We start from the raw sequence: 18,214 nt of genomic DNA, 5'->3' as shown, positions 1-18,214 counted from the left end.
GATAAAGTGTCAATTTAGCTTTGCCAGCTTTGATATCGTTCTTTGCGTATTCGTGTCAATACTCTTTTCTCTCTTTTGATCACTGGCGCATGCCCTGCTTGAATACATTCATCCGAATCAGAGCGCGAGCTGACCTACCTGGACCAGACGAGTGAACGCTTGAACTGAACTGAGAGAAAAGTCTTACGCACCGATGCCCCCTAAGCGCGCTGCGATGCGTCGCGGGGCGGGGCGTACCAAAGCATCTCCTTCGAGCCCAGAGAACTTTGAAACTTTACTCGATCTGTCACCCGGAATTCCTCTGCCTAGTGTTCCAACCCAAGCTGCTTTTAGCTACGGCGCTCAAGGCCCAACAGCTCTGCCGCGGCGCATGCGCATGGCGCCACGGAACATGAACCTCACGCAGATAGCCCGGTCGATTGATGCAGGGATTGACGCCGCTGAAAAGCGAAATCCAAGTCCACAGAAGAATTCGGACCAAGAAAACATCGAACCCATGGACACTCGCGCTGGACGCTCGAACAGCGTCTCACCCGTTCGTCGGCCAAAGCGCGAGCCGACTCCTGATCAGACCCAACTGCTGCAGTCCCTGCGCGATGTGACTGCCACCCCTCCACCTCCTGTTGCCCACACCGTCTCCAGCGAATCCAGTCCCTCTATTCCGCCTCCTCAGCTACGAATACAGCCAGATTCACCACTATATCCGTCACCATTGCAGCGAGCTGGATCTCCAAACCATGACATGCAGTTCGGAAGTACGCCTGATCGTCACGGATCTGTCGATAATGCCTCCGAAATTTCCTTCAACTTGGAGCGTGACATCCACGACGACGACTTACAGCGAACACGGCCAAGCAAGTATCGTGGCGAGCCACACGGTCGCAATATCACAGCACCTCCCCGACGTATTTCAGGCCTAGCTCTTGTCAACGAGATCATTGAGGAGGAGGATGAGCCTGAATCCGAGCCGGCGGATGATTCCGAAGAGGTGATTGAGCCTTCACCCTATCTTGCACCTGAACCCGAAGCCGAAGTCGAAACCTGGTCTGCGCCGGTGCGGACCGTGATTCCTCAAACATTCCGCACTGAGCCTGTCCATCCAAGTCCTCCATCCAGGTCTCCAAAGGAAGGTCTGATCCGTCCATGGCTTGAATCAATGCAACCCGAAACGCGTGGTGACGGTGAGGACCAACCCGTCTTGCACCGGAACAAATGGCTTAAGACAGCTGTTACTTTGCTCGTCTGCGTGTTTCTCGTGGCCTTAACAACCCAGAGCAGTCTTGCAGAAAAGATCCGCTCCTCACTATCTTTCGGTGAGATTCCCCATGCGGATTTCCCGCCCAACCTGCCAGAATCCGAGCTCGTCTCCGGCCTTCAAAACCAGGTGTCACGCATGAACGTCCAAGTATCATCCCTGTCCCGGGAACTGCGGTCTGCTGCAGAACCTTCTCGCGATCCGTCTCCAACCTACATCTCAGACCCCGTGGTCATCCCGCGGCAACCTATTCACAAGATCAACTTTCTCTCGGAAGCATTGGGGGCCATCATTGATCCAGGCAGCACCACACCAACCGCAGGCTCCAAACAGCCACTCTTGAAGCGTGTTTTTTTCAGCGTGTTCGGATTGACGTCCTACTTTCGCGGCCCCTTACCCCCGGCCGCGGCGTTGGCCCCGTGGGAAGACTTGGGAGACTGCTGGTGCAGCGCTCCTCGCGATGGGGTGACCCAACTGGCGGTGCATCTTGGCCGAGATATTGTGCCCGAAGAGGTGGTGGTCGAGCACATTCCCGCCGGCGCCGCTCTCGATCCCGGTGTCGCGCCCAAGGAGATCGAACTCTGGGCGCGATTCAAAGTTGTCCCGCTCGCGTTGCACAGTGAAGCGCCGACCGGGTCATCGTCTGGATGGCTTCCTGGATGGTCGTCCCGGCAATCCCGCCCGAGCGAGCCGGCTTCGTCGCGCGAGGAAGGACTCGGCGGCTACAACATCCCGGGCGAGAAATCGCTTCACGACGTGCTCATGAGCTCCCTACGCATGCACAACAGCGATGAACCCGAGAGTGTGTACTCGGACGACCCGATACTGGGGCCCAACTTCTATCGGGTCGGCCAAATGGTGTACGACATCCATCAGCGGGACCATGTGCAGCACTTCCCGCTCAACGTGATCGTGGACGTGCCGACGATCCGCGCTGACAAGGTGGTTTTGCGAGTGAAGTCGAGTTGGGGGGCGAACAATACGTGCATTTATCGGGTGAAGCTGCATGGGCATGTATAGTTCCCCGGTGTGTTTTCTTTGCGCATGATACCACGTCGGGAATTAGTTCCGGCATTAGATTAGCATCGTGGCAGTGGCGTTGGGAGGAGATAATTCAGACTACATACGACTCCGACTACGACCTAGCACATCCTCTGCCCTTACCCGCGTAGTTGCCCCTTCTTTGTCTGCTTCCCGTCCGGACTGCGTTCACTCCCGTCCATCCATACTTCCCACCGCCCACCCCGATGCGGACCCGCCAGCCATGACGAAGGCGGAACCTCCTCGTCTTTTCTTCCACTCACCTTCCCACGGTCACGAGGTCTTCGTGCAGCCATCCTCGTACCTTCGTCCGCAAATGGCCTCCGAGCGCGCAACCATTCAGCGGGAGGAGCGACAGGGCCTGGTGTGTTTGCCCTCCCCCCTCTGCACGGTCCCAATCGCGATTCTGACTGATCCGAACAGCGCGCCATCCGCAATTTCCTCAAGGTCCGCACCAGCTACGATGTGCTGCCGCTCAGCTTCCGTCTGATCATTTTCGACACCTCCCTCTCGGTCAAAGAGAGTCTGAACATCCTCATTCAAAATGGTGGCGTCCTCCCTCTCCTCTCCTCCCCTGTCGTCCGAATCCCCCGCTGACAATCCCGCATCTGGAGGGGCTCACTGCCCCCCCGTCGGGACGTACAGGCATCGTGTCAGCCCCGTTGTGGGACTCCAAGGCTTCCAAGTTCGCCGGTCTCCTGACCACCTCTGACTATATCAATGTCATCCAGTATTATTTCCAGAACCCCGCCGCGCTGGACCAGATCGACCAGTTCCGGCTGGATAGTCTTCGAGGTGCGTGTTCAAATTAATCGAGAGTGGTCACAGGAACCCAGGCACTGACGTGGATGGGCCGATAAAGAGGTTGAGAAAGCATTGGGTGTCGCGCCGCCCGAAACCATCTCCATCGACCCGGAGCGACCCCTCTACGAAGCATGCCGCCGCATGCTGGAATCCCGCGCCCGCCGTATCCCGCTCGTCACGGCCGACAGCCAGACCGATCGCTCCCACGTTCTCAGCGTCGTCACGCAATACCGCATTCTGAAATTTGTCGCCGTCAACGTTCCGGACACGCAGAAGTTGCGCCGGCCGCTTGGGGAAATCTTGCTGGGCAGTTATGACAATGTCGCGACAGCGTCAATGGATACGCCTGTCATCGACGTGATTCATATCTTGGTCGAGCGGAGCATATCTAGTGTCCCGATTCTCAACTCGGAGGGTATGTCTTCTTCTGGCCAGCAAAGATCCACACTAACGTCTCTGTATCAGGTGTCGTGTACAATGTGTTCGAGGCAGTCGATGTCATCACGCTCATCAAGGGCGGTTTCTACGACGATCTGAGTCTAACAGTAGGGGAAGCCTTGAAGAAGCGATCAGCGGTATGAGTACCCAAAAAGGCCGTTTCTGGCGTTTCGACTAATACGGACATGCAGGATTTTCCGGGTATCTACACCTGTTCCCTGAATGAGGGACTCGATACCATCTTCGACACCATCCGAAAATCACGGGTGCACCGTCTAGTCGTGGTGGACGAGCATTTCAAGCTCAAAGGCGTCCTAACCCTTAGCGATATCCTACACTACATTCTCCTCGAAGGAGAAAACGACGAGGCATGATCCGATTCACCGTGGGCCTCAACCCGTGTGCGCGGGCATCGGCTCTATACATATCCTATCTATTCTTGCATGGACTTGGCGTTTTTTCTTCTTTTTTTTTTGACTTCACCTCGGGATATTGCCTGAGAACGACCCGTCTCCTGCGTTGGCTTCTTCCCTATCTTTTTCCTTGGGGTCTGCAAATGTACAGAGATGATGACACGGGTTGGCTTCTTTCAAAGGCCGAGTGCGGGCGCTAAGATGGACAGAAATAGATTTCTATCAAGACTTTTTTGTGTATGAACGATCCTTCATCCCCGGTTGTGTTCTATGACTCCCGGGCGAGATCTCGGTCGGTCCTGCGTCTGCGAGGACGATGGCAGCATTGTCGCACACCCTTCCATTTATTATTAGTGAGAAGTGTATGGCGTAGGTTTTCCCTTCGCCTTGGCTCCAGGATAGCACCTTCCCTCGAGATGCACCCTCTTGCTATCCTAGAGAGCGTTTGGTCTCCCACCCGAATCTTTCCCATTGCAGACCACTTACTTGAGGACCTCCCATCCCTTTTCCGCCAGCAAATGGCATTCATTCTGGCGCTTTTCCGGTCTAAACCCAGGATCGACAAACCGGCCAAAGCTCGTCGCAACGGGGGTCGATTTAGCCGTTCACAACCCAGCGCAGCCCCCCACCATTCCCAGCAGATCGAGCCACTCACGAAGCTTGACTCGAATCTAGACAAAATCCAGATAGAACGAAGGAGCGGTGGTCACAGCCTTTACGAGACCAAGTCGATGGATTCCACCGAGCCATTTCCTCCACTGGTTGACGAAGGCCCAGATGAGCCTGCTACCATCCCTGCTGTCAATGGCGACCATGCGAGCGAGCTTCTTTCGCAATCTCAGCGTGGCTCTAAGCGACTTAGTGGTTTGAAGGCTCTCTTCCGTCAGAGTAAAGCATCTCAGGATCGAGAGTCTGTTCTTGGCACTACGGTGGATAACATCATTGACCAGCATGAATCCAGCAACGCGAACGCAATGGAGACCTCGTCGGAAAAAGACGGCTTTGTTGTCCTGTCTGAGAACGAAGCTCCTGCCGAACCTGAACGTGATTCTACTGGCGAGGCGCGGAGGGCTAGCTCTCAGACGACTCGGTCCAATGAGTCGAGTCACTCCAACATCACTGTCTGTCGGCATCCCTCGCAGCGTGACCCGACATCTATCCAGGAAATCTTCGATGAGGGCTGGATGTGGCCGAGTATTCTGAATTACACGCAGGAGATTGTGCATAGTCCAGAGCCATCTGACCCTTTCTCGGATTCGAAGAATGTCGATGATGCCACTGAACCCTCAGTGACAAGTGGAAACCGAAGCCAGAAAGCCTCTACGCAGAAATCTCTCCCGCTTGAAAACCTGCAGGTCGCTCTGCCGCTCCCTTCGATAGGAAATGATGGCAGCTCTCGCGCTGTTCCCAGCACCAATCGAACGAGCTCGGCCAGCAGCCACGCCAGTCGGACAACGCAAATCAGTCACCTTGACAGGAACAAGGCGACTGTCGCGTTCAATCAATTGGCGGCACGATTGAACCTCCACATCACAATACCGCACGAGGCGAATGGCCTGGAGGCTTTTCCATGTGCGTATACCATTTTGCTGCTCGTTTGGATCTGCTGACGGTCTTTGCCATAATAGTAAACGACGTCAAGTCCCCTGTCAACGAAGTCCATGGTGTGCCTCGACGCCGTCACGGACTGCTAGGCCGAGTCCGCCCAGTGCGCTCCGCTGTGGCACTAGCGACGACTGCTCGTCCCTCAGACCGAAAGCTGCGACGGACAAAGACATTCTCGAGCCTCGCGCGTCGTTCTGCTCCGATGAGTTCTCTGCGAGGCAAGTCAGTAGAAAGACTGGCTCGCCTCGGCGGCCATAGCTTTCTCATTCTACCAGTGAATCTGTCTCCGTTCCCTCTGCAGTTGCCCGCGTGCATCGTCGCGATGATGTTGTTTCTACAGAAATTCGGTCAGTCGGCCCGCCGTCCTTTACGTCAGAACGTGGATCACTAACGTGGCTTCTGGCAGGTCCCAACACAGCAGAACTGTTCGTGGAACCGGGGGATATCAAAGCTGCGGCCCGCCTCTATGACTATTTCGCCAGCCAGGTCCTCTTGGCGGAGAAGGACGAACCCAAGATCGCGCTGACGATGCGGGTGATTGCCATGCCACACTTGGAGACTCGTTCAGCTTGTACAGAGGCCGCGCCCGTGCTCAGTGTCTGCTGGGTACTCAAGAAATTGCTTGCGGGTCTACCGGGTGGGACCCTCGGGTCTACCCATCTGTACCAGACCCTGAAAGCCATCTATTTTGCCCCCCGCCCCCGAGGACCCATTGCCACACATGCAGAACTCCCTCGCCGCGCTCTCCCCGAAGACTTCCGCCCAGGTGCAACTGATTGCCCTGGCGATCACTGCGCAGACGAGTGAGATGCAGTGCGCCCTCATCTGCGCAGTGTTTGGACTGCTTACGGCCTTGGTTCATGAGACTGAGAGAACAGTCGAGCGCATGGAGCGCCAGCGGCAAGACGGGATTGCCGTTCCGGAGGATGTAGTGGCGGGCCTGCCGACTGTGGATGGCCTGGCACGGGTGTTTGGGCCGTTACTCCTCGGGGCTGATGGGCGGGCACGAGGCTCGGGTGCCGGAGTGGTTTTGCAGAGTGAGGTTGTGGAGCAGGAGGTGGAGGAGCAGCGCGTGGCGGAACTGTTGATTTTGAACTGGTGCAACGTGAGCCGCCAGCTGAAGTTGTGGGCGCGGTATGGGTATCCTGCACGGATGAGGATGCCGCCGCCGTCGGACGACTGAGTAGTTAGGGCTTCGTGGGTATTTTCTTTCTCTACCTGAGTACATATCTTAGTGGTGCATTATTAACTCCCGAATCCTTTGCTTCTCTCAAAAAGCCAGCTCTAGGTGTGTAGTTCCACTTGGCAGGATATGCAGTGCTCTGAGTGGACGGCTTTAGATCCCGGCACGCTACTCTGGTTCCTGTTCTTGACGCGATCCACCTTGTCTATAGTTCACTAGGTAGTCGGTGATGTCAAATGGGGTTCCGTAGGTTTCATTATGCTTATGCTTATGATGCTTATTATTTTCATGGTCTACTCTATCAGGCCTTCTTTCTCTTTCCTTGTTTCCCCCTCCCCCCAACCTCCTCCGCTTCTACCCATCTTCTCTCTGTATCACGTCGTTTGTGCCACCCTGCCACGCCCATCTTGCTTCTTCTGCTGCGATTCGTCCGGGTCTTCTGGGCCGCAGGAAGGGAAGCGCTGTCCGACCGTGGTTTTGGTCGACCGCAAGGCGCTTCTTCAGGCACCGGCAGTCCGACAACCCGTGGTTCTCTCCCTTCCTTCACCCTCCTAAGCCTCTCTGTTCGCCGGGTCTTGACGCCGCAGACTTTCTCGCCTGCGCATGATTGGCATGGTCCGCTTGTTTCGAGTCTGCCCAGCTTGAGTCCTCCATTTGTACTTTGTCTTGCTCTCCCCTCCTCTGTGATGTGAGACGCAAGACACAGAGACACAGAGTCCCACCTTCCCTTTTCACTGCTGACTGCACAACGCACACAACCCTTACTTACTACGCGGGGATTGAATTGGGCCATGTCTGCAAAGAGACCCAGAAACCCTGTTACCCTGCCTTCCTCCGATACCATCGTCCTCGGACGCCCCTCGCCCTGCCCCAAGGCCTTCCCCTCGGGTGACATCCTTGGACTGCCCATGATGGAGGACGACCAGCAGCTCTGGGACCTCAGCCCCGTCTCGCCGTCCATGGGCGGAGTCTGGGATATGAAAGCCGACGCTATGGCGTTTGCCAACTCGCTCGAGCGCGATCTCAAGAATGCCCAGGTGCGCAACGGCCAGCCGACGCCGCCGCCCTACGACGACCAGACCTCGGGCGAGGTATCCGCTATCCTCAACACAGACAACGCTACACAACGTCGCCGGATCCGTGAGGCCAAGGCCGCAGCTGCTAGTCTCAGTCCTGACCTCGACTTCGACGATTTGCCGCACCAGGAGCGCGCGAAGCGGGCTAAGTTCCTCGAGCGCAACCGCCTGGCTGCTAGCAAGTGTCGCCAGAAGAAGAAAGAGCATACCCAGCAGCTGGAGGTGCAGTTCAAAGAGCAGTCGGAGAAGAATGCGCATCTGCACAAAGAGATCCATGAGCTGAAATCGCAGGCGCTGAATCTCAAGAATGAGTTGCTCAAGCATGCTCAGTGCAACGACGAGGCGATCAAGCTCCACCTGTCTCACATGGTTAGCAAAATCACTGAGAATAACGTCGATCCCCAGGCCGCACAGGTTTCTGCAGCCCCGGCTGCGGTGGTGACCAATGTCTCTGCTGAGCTGCCTGATGCCGGCATTGTGCCCGTGGCCGAACCCGCTGAGGTGCTCCCGACTCCTCGTCCACCTGTTCCCACGGTCCTCTCGTTTGGCTTTGACGACCCGCTGCAGCTGGAGCCCGCTGCTGCCGCTGCTGCGGCGGACGCCTTTGAGCAGCAGCTGCGCCGTGACTCGGAGACTTCGCTCGATTCCTCTTACACCTTCTCTGCCGACGACACCTTTGACGACCTCATCAACGTCTGATGCTCCTCTTCTTCTTTTCTCTCATGTGATACGAATTTTGTCTTTTCTGTGGGGTGGCTAGCGATTGCGTTTTGAATCTGGACTTTGAAAAACCGAATCACTTGCCCTCTTTGATGTTTTGCGCGCGTTGGGATTCCTGCTCCCGAGTGAGTGCTAGGTTGGGAATGATGGGAATCATTGGCGTTTTCGGGGGAAGTATTGAATCACTGTGTATTCTGTTTTGTCTTTGTTGGTGCTCTGCTGGTTTTTTCTTACTGCTTATTGGAAGGCTGGCGGAATTTGCTTGTTCTATCCGGAAGTATTAGAGTCTGGTCGAGGTCTAGGGTCCACCCATGTGGGAATTTGCCCTAGTCAATCATCGGCCATTGTATGTTTTATCCTGTCAGGAATCAGTCAAGCTGAATACGAAAACAGAAAACTGAGGCTCTAAAAAGTGACATTCGCATCTAGCTGTCTAATCACATTTCTAACAATGCATCCAATGCATCTGTGGCAGGCCGTAGGAGTATGTACAAAACCCAGGATATATACAATCCAAAAAAGCCGTCCAAATATCTGAAAATCATTTGCGCGAACAGAAAATCCCACCGCGAAAGAAGTCAAGCCCGTCCGGCGGTTGACTCCTCAACATGCGTGTCGCTGGCTTTATCCATGGTAGACACCTTGGCAACGGAGATCGAGTCCGGTTCAGCATCCAGATACTGAGACGGGGAGTCAGCAGAGTACGACTGCTCATCGTCCCCCTCAATATTCTTGATAGACTGGCCGTCGAACATCTCATTGATCTCCTCTAGAGACTTGCCAACGGTCTCCTTCAAACAGAAGATGGTGAACAGAAAGATCAGCACGTCCAGCCCCCCGAACAGCAGGAACGTGCCCCAGCCGATGCCCGCCATGATGTAGGGCGTGGAGAAGCTCCAGACAAAGTTGAAGAGCCACTGAGCGCCCACGCCGAAGGCCACGCCGGGCTCGCGGATGCGCGTCGGGAAGATCTCGCTGGTGCAGGGCCAGGGCAGCGGGCCCCAGCTGAAATTGTACGCCATGATATCCAGGTAGATGAGTGCCACCGTGGCGATGCCCGCTGAAGTGACGGGCCCGCTCTCGCTGGGCGAGTGCGTCTTCACCACCGCAGCGGTGATGACCATGCATATGGACATGAAAATAGCGCCGCCGGCCAGCACGGGTTTCCGACCAAATCGGTCAGACATGAACAGCACAAAGAGCAGACACGAGACCACCTTGATGGCACCGAATATGCCCGTTAGCAACAAGTTCTTGTCACCGGGTCCGACGAGAATGGAAAAGAACTGCGGGCCGAAGTAGGCCAGCGCCGTTGAGCCCGTCGACTGCTGGGCCAGGAAGAGGCCGCCGGCAATCAGAAGCCGCTGCCGATTAGGTCCCTCGAGCAGCTCGCTCAGCTTGAACCCGGCCGTTGCGTGCTTTTCCTCCTCGAGTCCGTGGCGGATCTCTGCGAATTCGTCGGCCACGGCCTGCGAATCACCCGCGCGGATCCAGACAATGCTCCGCCAGGCCTCGGCCGTCTTGCCCTTGGCCAGGAGCCAGCGTACACTCTCGTCCAGCGACAGCATACCTAGCCCCATCATCGCTCCAGGGACAAGCTGCAGACCGATAGGTATCTGCCACTGGGCGGGGGTAGCGGCCATATATTTGACACCGTAGTCGATCCAGTACGACACCAGGATACCGATGGTGTAAGAGAGCTGGTAGCAGCTACCCAGCCGACCACGGATCTCTTTGGGACTCATCTCGGACATGTAAATGGGGATGACGGTGGCAGACCCGCCAATGCCGAGGCCACAAATCACTCGTCCGACATAAAATGCCGGCAGCGAGTGCGTGTCGATGACCTCCAGCACCACACCAATACAGAACACGAGCGAGCACAGCGCCATCGCCATACGCCGACCTAAGCGGTTGGTCACGGGCCAGATGAGGAAACAGCCAACGAATGCGCCAGCCTGCTGGATACCGACTGCAATGGAGCTCACTTTGGTTTCCTTGGCTGCAGGGATCTGAAAGGAGTCTTGGAAAGAAGAGAATGTGAGGACGCCACCTAATTGAATCGTATGTTTAGTAGGTTGGAATTCTGTCAGAATTGGGAGCACCGTACCAATAACGCCCGAGTCATATCCGAATAAGGCCCCGCCGCAGCACAGCACGGTAGCCAGCCAGTACGTGCGCCATCGGGCCTTGTCCAGGCGCAGCAATTCCATCTTGGGGTCGTCTTCACGCCGGGGCAGTTGGTTAGGGGGTTGGTCAAGCGGGAAATCCGACTGGGGAATCTGCGAGTACGACTCAAAAGGAGCGGACGAAGTATACGACCACCAGTTTAGCAATCGCTCCCGCCAAGCCGAGAAGATGGAATCAGGAGAGGACGAGGACCGGGGCGGCGATCTTGATATACGCGAGCTGGGGATTGCATCGTCCGGCATAATTGCGGAGAGCGGGGAGAGTGCGCAGCTCTGCGAAGTGGGCAATATGGTTTTCCGGCGCAGTTCGTGGTTCCAGTGTTTCCAGGCTGGCCAGATCCGCGCTTGGCTCCGGATTCGCTGGCGTATTATGTCATTGATTTCAGCCGAGAGCCGATGTATAGAGGGGCGCACAGGAGTGGGGGGATCACGCCACTGCTGGGCTCCATTTGAAGTGATTGTGTTTTGCAACGGACTGGTCCGAAGGATACAGATAATCTTGTTTGCCAGGAACACGGTCAAGACCGAAAGCAATGTTGAAGCCAGGGCTTGCGGGGTCAGGTGATATATCCCGTACAACGCAATACGGTAATTTATAGTCCATTAGTGCGAGTTTAGCCCTCCCCGCATGTATTCTTACCACCACATTACACTCCCGGCCTTCACGGCATCATGTCCATGGCGCTCGTCTGTCCTGTCGATCAGGTCCACTTGTCCTGTCGTCTAAATCCAATCGCAGCCGATTGCCGATACTCGTTTGACAGCGCAGCCGAGCACGAAATACCGCTCTCGGATGATGCAGTGCACGCGTTCTCCTATCGGAACACAGGGACCGGAGCTGGTCCGAGTCGCGCGTGGCAGGTATAAGAATGCAGGGACAATGCCCCTCTTGTCCCGCCCCAAACCCCCTCCTTTTTTCTTCTTCTTTCTCCCTTTCTTCTCTCTCTGCCCTTCAATTCACCATGACTAAACGCCCTAATTTCCTGGTCATCGTTGCCGATGACCTTGGCTTCTCCGATGTGGGCTGCTTCGGCGGCGAGATTCGCACCCCCAACATTGACAAGATCGCGCAGCAAGGTCTGCGCTTCACAGATTTCCATGCTGCGGCGGCATGCTCGTGAGTTCTTGCCTGCGTCGGATTTTATTTAACAAAGGCTCAAATCCATCCAGTCCAACCCGCGCCATGATCATGACTGGCACCGACCACCACATCGCCGGCCTGGGCAACCTCATCGAGTGGACCAACATCTCCGGCCAGAACGGTCCCAAGGGGTCGGCAATGAGCACGGCGCCGCAGCGCGGCATGCCGGGCTACGAGGGGTACCTGAACGAGCGCGTCGTGGCGCTGCCGGAGCTGCTCCGCGATTCGGGCTACCACACCGTCATGTCGGGCAAGTGGCATCTGGGCCTCACCCCGGAGCGCTCGCCGCACAAGCGCGGGTTCGAGCGCTCCTTCGCTCACCTGCCCGCGTGCTCCAACCACTACGCCTTCGAGCCGCAGCTGAAGGACCAGGACCAGATCCCCACCTTCATTGAGGCGTCGTACATTGCTCTGCACATGGAGGATGGCAAGTACGTGCGTAAGCTGCCCGAGGGCTGGTACTCGTCCGATGGCTACGGTGACAAGATGGTGGATTACCTGCGCGAGTGGAAGGAGACTGGGGGCAGCGATGGCCCCGACGGCAAGGGAGACCGTCCCTTCTTCGGCTACCTGCCCTTTACTGCGCCGCACTGGCCGCTGCAAGCGCCCCGGGAATATATCGATCACTACCGTGGTGTGTACGACGAGGGCCCAGATGTGCTCCGTCAGAAGCGTCTGCAGCGCTTGAAGGATCTGGGTATGATTCGCGAGGACGTCGAGCCGCACCCCGTCAACGCTGAGGAGGTCAAGGAGTGGGAGGACTACTCACCCGAGGAGAAGAAGATGTCCTGCACGGCCATGGAGGTGTTCGCCGGTATGGTCGAATGCATCGACTCCAACGTCGGCAAGGTCGTTGAGTACCTGCGCGAGATCGACGAGTTGGATAACACCTTCGTCTGCTTCATGTCCGACAACGGCGCCGAGGGCGCTGCTTACGAGGCCTACCCCATGGTGAAGAACGGCGTGATGCCGCACCTGCAGAAATACTACGACAACAGCCTGGAGAACCTGGGCAACGGCAACAGCTTCATCTGGTATGGTCCGCGCTGGGCGCAGGCCGCCACCGCACCGGGCCGCCTGTACAAGGCGTACACGACCGAGGGCGGCGTGCGCGTGCCTTTCGTCTGCCAATTCCCCAAGAGCGTCAGCGTGAACCCCGGTGACTCCACGCCCGCCACGAACGGCATCACCGACCAGTTCGCCACGGTCATGGATCTGGCCCCCTCCATCCTGGAGATGGCGGGCGTCAAGCACCCTGCCCCGACCTACCAGGGCCGCGAGGTCGTGACTATGCGCGGACGCAGCTTCTACCCCTGGACCATCGGGCAATCTGACCGCATCCACCCCAAGGACTTCATCCAGGGCTGGGAGACCTGCGGTCGTGCCGCTCTGCGTCGCGGAGACTGGAAGATCGTCTTCATTCCGAAGCCCAAGGGCCCCGAGCGCTGGCAGCTGTACAACCTTATCAAGGACCCCGGTGAGATACACGACCTGTCTGAGCAAGAGCCCGAGAAGCTCAAGGAGCTCCTCAAGCTCTGGGATCAGTATGTCCTAGAGACAGGTGTCGTTCCGCTCTGCCCTCAGCTTGGCGAGTTCCTCGAAGCCACTGAGGCGCAGATGCCTGAGAATGCTTGGATGGAGTTCGACTACTGGAAGGAGGGTGCGCGTGATACCCCGGAGAAGTTCTCTCGCCAGCCGCCACGCTTCGAACGTGTTGTCAAGCAGTGGTAAACGCATTTTATTTTCTTGTTAATCGTTTGTAATGATACCTATGAGCAAAATATATATATATACTTTTTTCTCTTTGATGATTTCTTCAGTAAGTCTAGCCAGCAAAAATAGGATGATATATGTCCAAATCCAAAGTCATATGTAATCAAGGATTATATGGATTATGTTACATCTATCATCAGACAAAACTCAAAAGGAGACTCGTAAACAACATCAAACACGATGATGAACATCAAAATATATCCAGCCCAGAAACTTCAAAACACTAGATCATGACAAAGAAGTCCGAAAACAATTCCCTGCGTACGGACCGCGAGTCCGCCCAAGTGCGTGAGACATCCTGCCGCCGAGTCATCTCCTCCAATAGAAGCAAGACCTTATCCGCAGAAGGATGGCGGTTTATCGCCGCAGCCGGATCTGTCTCACGGCGTGCGGCGGCCATGCGCTGCATCTCATGGACGATCCACTGCCGCTGGTCTGCAGAGCCCTCGAGGCCGGCGACGAAAAGCGGATACAGGAAGCTGACGGGCAGGTGACCAGGTTCGGGGCCGGCGGCGGACTCAACAGTGGCGAGCTGGATGATCTGGTCTACGGCGCCATTGACGCGGTCGGTACGCGGGTAGATGGCAAAAGCCACGCGGTGGAGGTAGATGAAGTTGGCAAGGAAGTTGGCGACGTACTGCCGGAATGTACGGCAGATTTCGGTTGCAATAGGTGCGCAAAGCGTGTCGGCTAGGGCTTCCGGTCGGCCATACACGTCCACGATAGGTGGGCGCCGGTGCCAGAGGGTCTCAAGGTCGGCACCGACTTTATGTGCGATCTGGAGGACTTCGAATTCGTCGCTGAGGGTGCCTCGGCTGCGATGATGTAGATCTATGCAGACGATGCGTCGCACGACTTGCTGCGCTTGGACAAAGAATTGAAACGCAGGGCCCACGATTGCTTCGTAGACGAGGTAGCTGGGGCTGCGAAAGGGGTCTTCGTAGTCGGAGTCGCTGCTGCGGTCCTCGGGGGTAACAGGGGCTGGAGCTGGCGCTTGAATCGCCCGTGGACTGTGCATCTCGGAAGAATTTGATGTTACCCGGTGCTCTGACACATTCCCCAGCTCGACGAGCGGGTCGCCATCTCGGCCAGCGATCAAGGCTTTGACATCAAGCAGAGATATCCACGATACCAGGAGATGTCCGAGTCCAGTCCATGACCAGGTACGGGCGTGAAAGCGTTCAAGGATGAGATAAGAAGAATGAATATATGAAGTATCGGGCGAACACAACTCGGGCGAGGAGAGGAGCTATTGCAATGTCAGTGGGGTTTAGCTTGCGAGAGAAAGCGAGACATTATACCTCGGACAACATCAGGAGAAAGACCGCAGCGAAAATCTTGATCAACGTCGACTCGGCCACCTCGCCCAACAAACAAGCTTGGATTTCCGAGCTGGCCACCCGGTAATATGTAGGCGCCCAATGCCACTGCTTCCCTTCCAGCATTGCTCTGTGGATATCCGAGTAGCAGTAGACGGCATTTATAAGGGGACTGAACCCACGCGCATGTGCCAATATCGCTGGCCGCACATACTTCCACTCCATTTCCACAGGCCCAAAGATCGATGCTGGCGGATCAATAGTTAAGAAATGCTGCAGCAGTTGATCCTCGTACGAGGCAGTTCCGGGGTCTGACCAGCTGCCGCGCGTGTCCGAGGCGCTGCCCATCGAGTCGATCAGCGAGGACGGCGCATCCGGGCTAAGCGGCGTTCGTCGGTCTGCAGTAAACGATCTCTCCTCCCCGTTGCGATTCGATGCATTACTTGCGGGGAGCGACTGCGGCGTTGGACTAGCGGTGAACGCGGCGGCAGGCCCGCTTGTCAAGTCGAGATGTTTCTGCTCCAGCTCCGAGGTGATTCCGCCCATGAATCCAAGCATATCAAATGGGCCTCCCAGGTCGGGTGGGTAGGACTCCGGGTCCGGGGGCAATCGGCGCAGCGGCGAAGCCGCCGCGGGAATGGTTTTGTGATGTTCATCGGAGCGAAGCACAGTGTTGAAAAAATTCAGATCCGGGGAGCGCTGCGATGCGTTTGCAGCCGCCGCCACCGCTGCCGCAGCCGATGCCAGCCCCCCAACGCGGGCGCCGGAGAGGGTGTTGGCGGTGCGGCGGGAGTCGTGGGTTGTGAGCGAGACGACCACGGCGTTCCGCCGAGCGAGATGGGCGGCTTGTAGACGCAGCGCAGGCGCAGTCGATCACAGTTGGCACAGCTGGGTTTGGCCTCATCGCACCGCACCTTGCGAGCCCTGCACGTCAGACAGCCCGTTCGGCGGCGCGGGCCTGACCTGCCTGTTCCCCGGGCTTTGGGCACCTAGTAACGCAGAGCGATTATGGGTCAGCGATCTACTTCTCACCGGGTCTGTTGTATAACGCACCTCCATGATGCGAACAAGTGCCGAATTGGCCGAGCCAGAAGCATAGTCGAGGTTGGATGATGAAGAAAAAGGAAGAATGGCGAGCGTGACCTGGTTTTCCCCGCAATAATTGAGGTGATCCACATTTCGCCGGCTAAAAACTACAAGTAGAGATCGGGAACGTTGGGAGGTAATCCTGCTAGGAGATCATGATTTCTAATTCGACTATACATCACTTTGTCCTTGCGCAATAGGCTGGGCCCATTTGTCGCCGCCCAGACACCGCGATCGGTGCAGTAGATGCCCCCGTTCCTGGCGCACATACGCTGCAAAGCATGCGGCCGCCACAGCGACGGCTCCGCAGCTGATTAGCACTGGATACTGGAACTGTTGGGGGCGCGAGAACACAATGGTGGATGCAAATGAGAGCATCTCGAAGAGATTCTGCAGCGCCATCTCCGTCGAGGAGAAGCGCGCGCGCGCGTTCTCCGGGACATTCTGCATATGATGCTTTAGTATGTGCCATAGCAGATAGTAGGGTTGAACTAACGTCTTGCACCAGGAATTGCACCGAAAGATCGAAGCCCCAAAGTCCGATTCGGCTCAGAGCCACTCCTACAATAAGACTGCACGCAACCAGCTGCGAGCTAGCGTCAAAGATGTATGCTGCTGCAGCGCCAGCCACACAACACAACTGCCAGTTAAGGAACCACAGCCCAGATCGAATGGGACCGATTCGGTTCATGATGAACGGCGCTGTCCAGGTCCCGGATAGTTCGGCGGCCACAGACCCGATACGCATAGCGCTGACCTCCAATGAATTGAATCCCGTGTGCAGCAGGTAGGTGACCATGGTTCCGCCAAAGGAGAGAACAGTGAGGTAGAGCAGACTGAGGGCGAAAGATGCCAGAAACACCCGGCTGGTCACGTACTCCCGCCAGGGCGCTACCGCGGCATGCCAATGCGGGAGTAAACTGCGTGATTCGTTCTCGCTTGTCATGTCCTCTTCTTCATTGGAGGCAGAGGGCGGTGCTTTTGCTAAAGCAGGGACCGCTCGATATACCTGTCAATATGTCAGATTCTAGAGACACATGGAATAGAGAGCAATTCATGCCTGGGCAATGGCCAAGTATTCCAAGAGCACAGAAGCAGTGTTCAAGCCCAACACGGTCCAAATGGCACCCGCAGTCGAGAAACTATCCACTAAGGAGATAAACACGGGAGCTAGTAGCTTGCAGAAGAGATCGATCCGTCTCATAGATGCATTTAGATCTGTAGTCAGGGTGAGATAAGGCAAGACATAACCCTACAGGAGTGAACTCACCTCCTCGTGGAACATTGACAGATTCAGAAATCACAATAGCCTAGATGATTCACGTAAGTGAGATCCAAAAAGATGCAGAGTACCAGGACGCACCCAATCTCGTTCCACAGCCACTGTATTGGCCGTCGCAGCCAATTTCTCCACGCAAGCCAACAAGCCCACGGCGACGAATAAGACGAGAGTAACTACGGCGTCTTCTGTCGCCAGCAGAACGACAAAGCACAAACAAGAGACTGCTACAGAGACTCTCTGCCAAACTAAAATATAACCATCAGCTCTTGATCACTACCTTTAGAGGGAAATCGCCAACCAATCGAATGCCTCACGGCCACCAAGCGATCCGCCCGATCAACCCGATCTCCCAACCACGACGACAGCGCCACGACTGCCAAGGCCCGGACCAGGGCATAGATCGAAGCATAGAGCAGTGTCCCGGGGAAAATAGAAGCTAGGAATAGGACGGCGCCGAACTCAAACATGCGCGAGTTCCAAGCGGACAGGCTGTGCGAGAGGTATAGTCGCAGCCGCACGGCGCGGACTCCCGTGGCAGGCTCAGCATCAAGTGAGGATGAAGCCTCGTCGGGAGAAGAGGGTAGAAGCAAAGAATCGGAAGCGCTGGAGTCTTCCATGATTTTGGCCTCTAGTCATGTGTGGGGTTGGTATTTACAGTGGGAAAGAGAAAAGAGGGAAGGGTTAGAGTTTGAGAACCTTTCGGGCTCTTTCGACAACTAGAATATGTGTCGCGCCACTATTCTTCACCCAGCTCCCGACCCGAACGACGTCAGAGATGGCTGCAGAGGGAAGCCATTTCTAGCACCCTCCCTTTCTGCCTAGCCTACTCGCACGCATACAGAGATAGCACCTCCCTTTCCAACAGCAATTCCAGTCCCTAAGTAGTTTG

At 56.3% G+C, this 18,214-nt stretch overlaps 7 protein-coding genes across 7 annotated transcripts; 5 read left to right on the top strand and 2 right to left on the bottom strand.

Annotated features, from left to right (window-relative positions):
- Positions 1–193: 193 nt before the first annotated feature.
- N7510_004200 (uncharacterized protein) lies at positions 194–2,275 on the top strand (the record flags this gene model as incomplete). Its single annotated transcript, XM_056976126.1, has 1 exon — positions 194–2,275. One exon carries the CDS (start codon positions 194–196, stop codon positions 2,273–2,275), a length of 2,082 nt encoding a protein of 693 aa, XP_056836082.1.
- Positions 2,276–2,519: 244 nt separating this feature from the next.
- snf4 (AMP-activated serine/threonine-protein kinase regulatory subunit SNF4) lies at positions 2,520–3,912 on the top strand (the record flags this gene model as incomplete). The annotated part of the gene is made up of 6 exons (XM_056976125.1): positions 2,520–2,660; positions 2,720–2,848; positions 2,911–3,091; positions 3,171–3,410; positions 3,515–3,675; positions 3,730–3,912. 6 exons carry the CDS (start codon positions 2,520–2,522, stop codon positions 3,910–3,912), a joined length of 1,035 nt encoding a protein of 344 aa, XP_056836081.1.
- Positions 3,913–4,367: 455 nt separating this feature from the next.
- N7510_004198 (uncharacterized protein) lies at positions 4,368–6,739 on the top strand (the record flags this gene model as incomplete). The annotated part of the gene is made up of 4 exons (XM_056976124.1): positions 4,368–5,523; positions 5,580–5,778; positions 5,832–6,162; positions 6,236–6,739. 4 exons carry the CDS (start codon positions 4,368–4,370, stop codon positions 6,737–6,739), a joined length of 2,190 nt encoding a protein of 729 aa, XP_056836080.1.
- A 791-nt stretch (positions 6,740–7,530) lies between these two features.
- atfB (bZIP transcription factor atfB) lies at positions 7,531–8,514 on the top strand (the record flags this gene model as incomplete). The annotated part of the gene is made up of 1 exon (XM_056976123.1): positions 7,531–8,514. The coding sequence occupies one exon, from the start codon at positions 7,531–7,533 to the stop codon at positions 8,512–8,514; it is 984 nt and encodes a 327-aa protein (XP_056836079.1).
- A 599-nt stretch (positions 8,515–9,113) lies between these two features.
- Positions 9,114–10,967, bottom strand: N7510_004196 (sugar porter family MFS transporter; the record flags this gene model as incomplete). The annotated part of the gene is made up of 1 exon (XM_056976122.1): positions 9,114–10,967. The coding sequence occupies one exon, from the start codon at positions 10,965–10,967 to the stop codon at positions 9,114–9,116; it is 1,854 nt and encodes a 617-aa protein (XP_056836078.1).
- Positions 10,968–11,686: 719 nt separating this feature from the next.
- On the top strand, positions 11,687–13,596 carry N7510_004195 (arylsulfatase; the record flags this gene model as incomplete). The annotated part of the gene is made up of 2 exons (XM_056976121.1): positions 11,687–11,841; positions 11,895–13,596. The coding sequence occupies 2 exons, from the start codon at positions 11,687–11,689 to the stop codon at positions 13,594–13,596; spliced, it is 1,857 nt and encodes a 618-aa protein (XP_056836077.1).
- Positions 13,597–13,861: 265 nt separating this feature from the next.
- Positions 13,862–17,942, bottom strand: N7510_004194 (uncharacterized protein; the record flags this gene model as incomplete). The annotated part of the gene is made up of 7 exons (XM_056976120.1): positions 13,862–14,887; positions 14,940–15,802; positions 15,872–15,946; positions 16,226–16,487; positions 16,540–17,052; positions 17,407–17,510; positions 17,603–17,942. 7 exons carry the CDS (start codon positions 17,940–17,942, stop codon positions 13,862–13,864), a joined length of 3,183 nt encoding a protein of 1,060 aa, XP_056836076.1.
- Positions 17,943–18,214: the final 272 nt, after the last annotated feature.

This window comes from Penicillium lagena (assembly GCF_028827675.1).
Source record: "Penicillium lagena strain IBT 129212 chromosome Unknown utg000002l_segment0_segment0, whole genome shotgun sequence".
In the NCBI taxonomy this organism is placed as follows: domain Eukaryota; kingdom Fungi; phylum Ascomycota; class Eurotiomycetes; order Eurotiales; family Aspergillaceae; genus Penicillium; species Penicillium lagena.
Note: the sequence above shows the minus strand (reverse complement) of the source record. Positions and strands in the feature narration are given on the sequence as shown.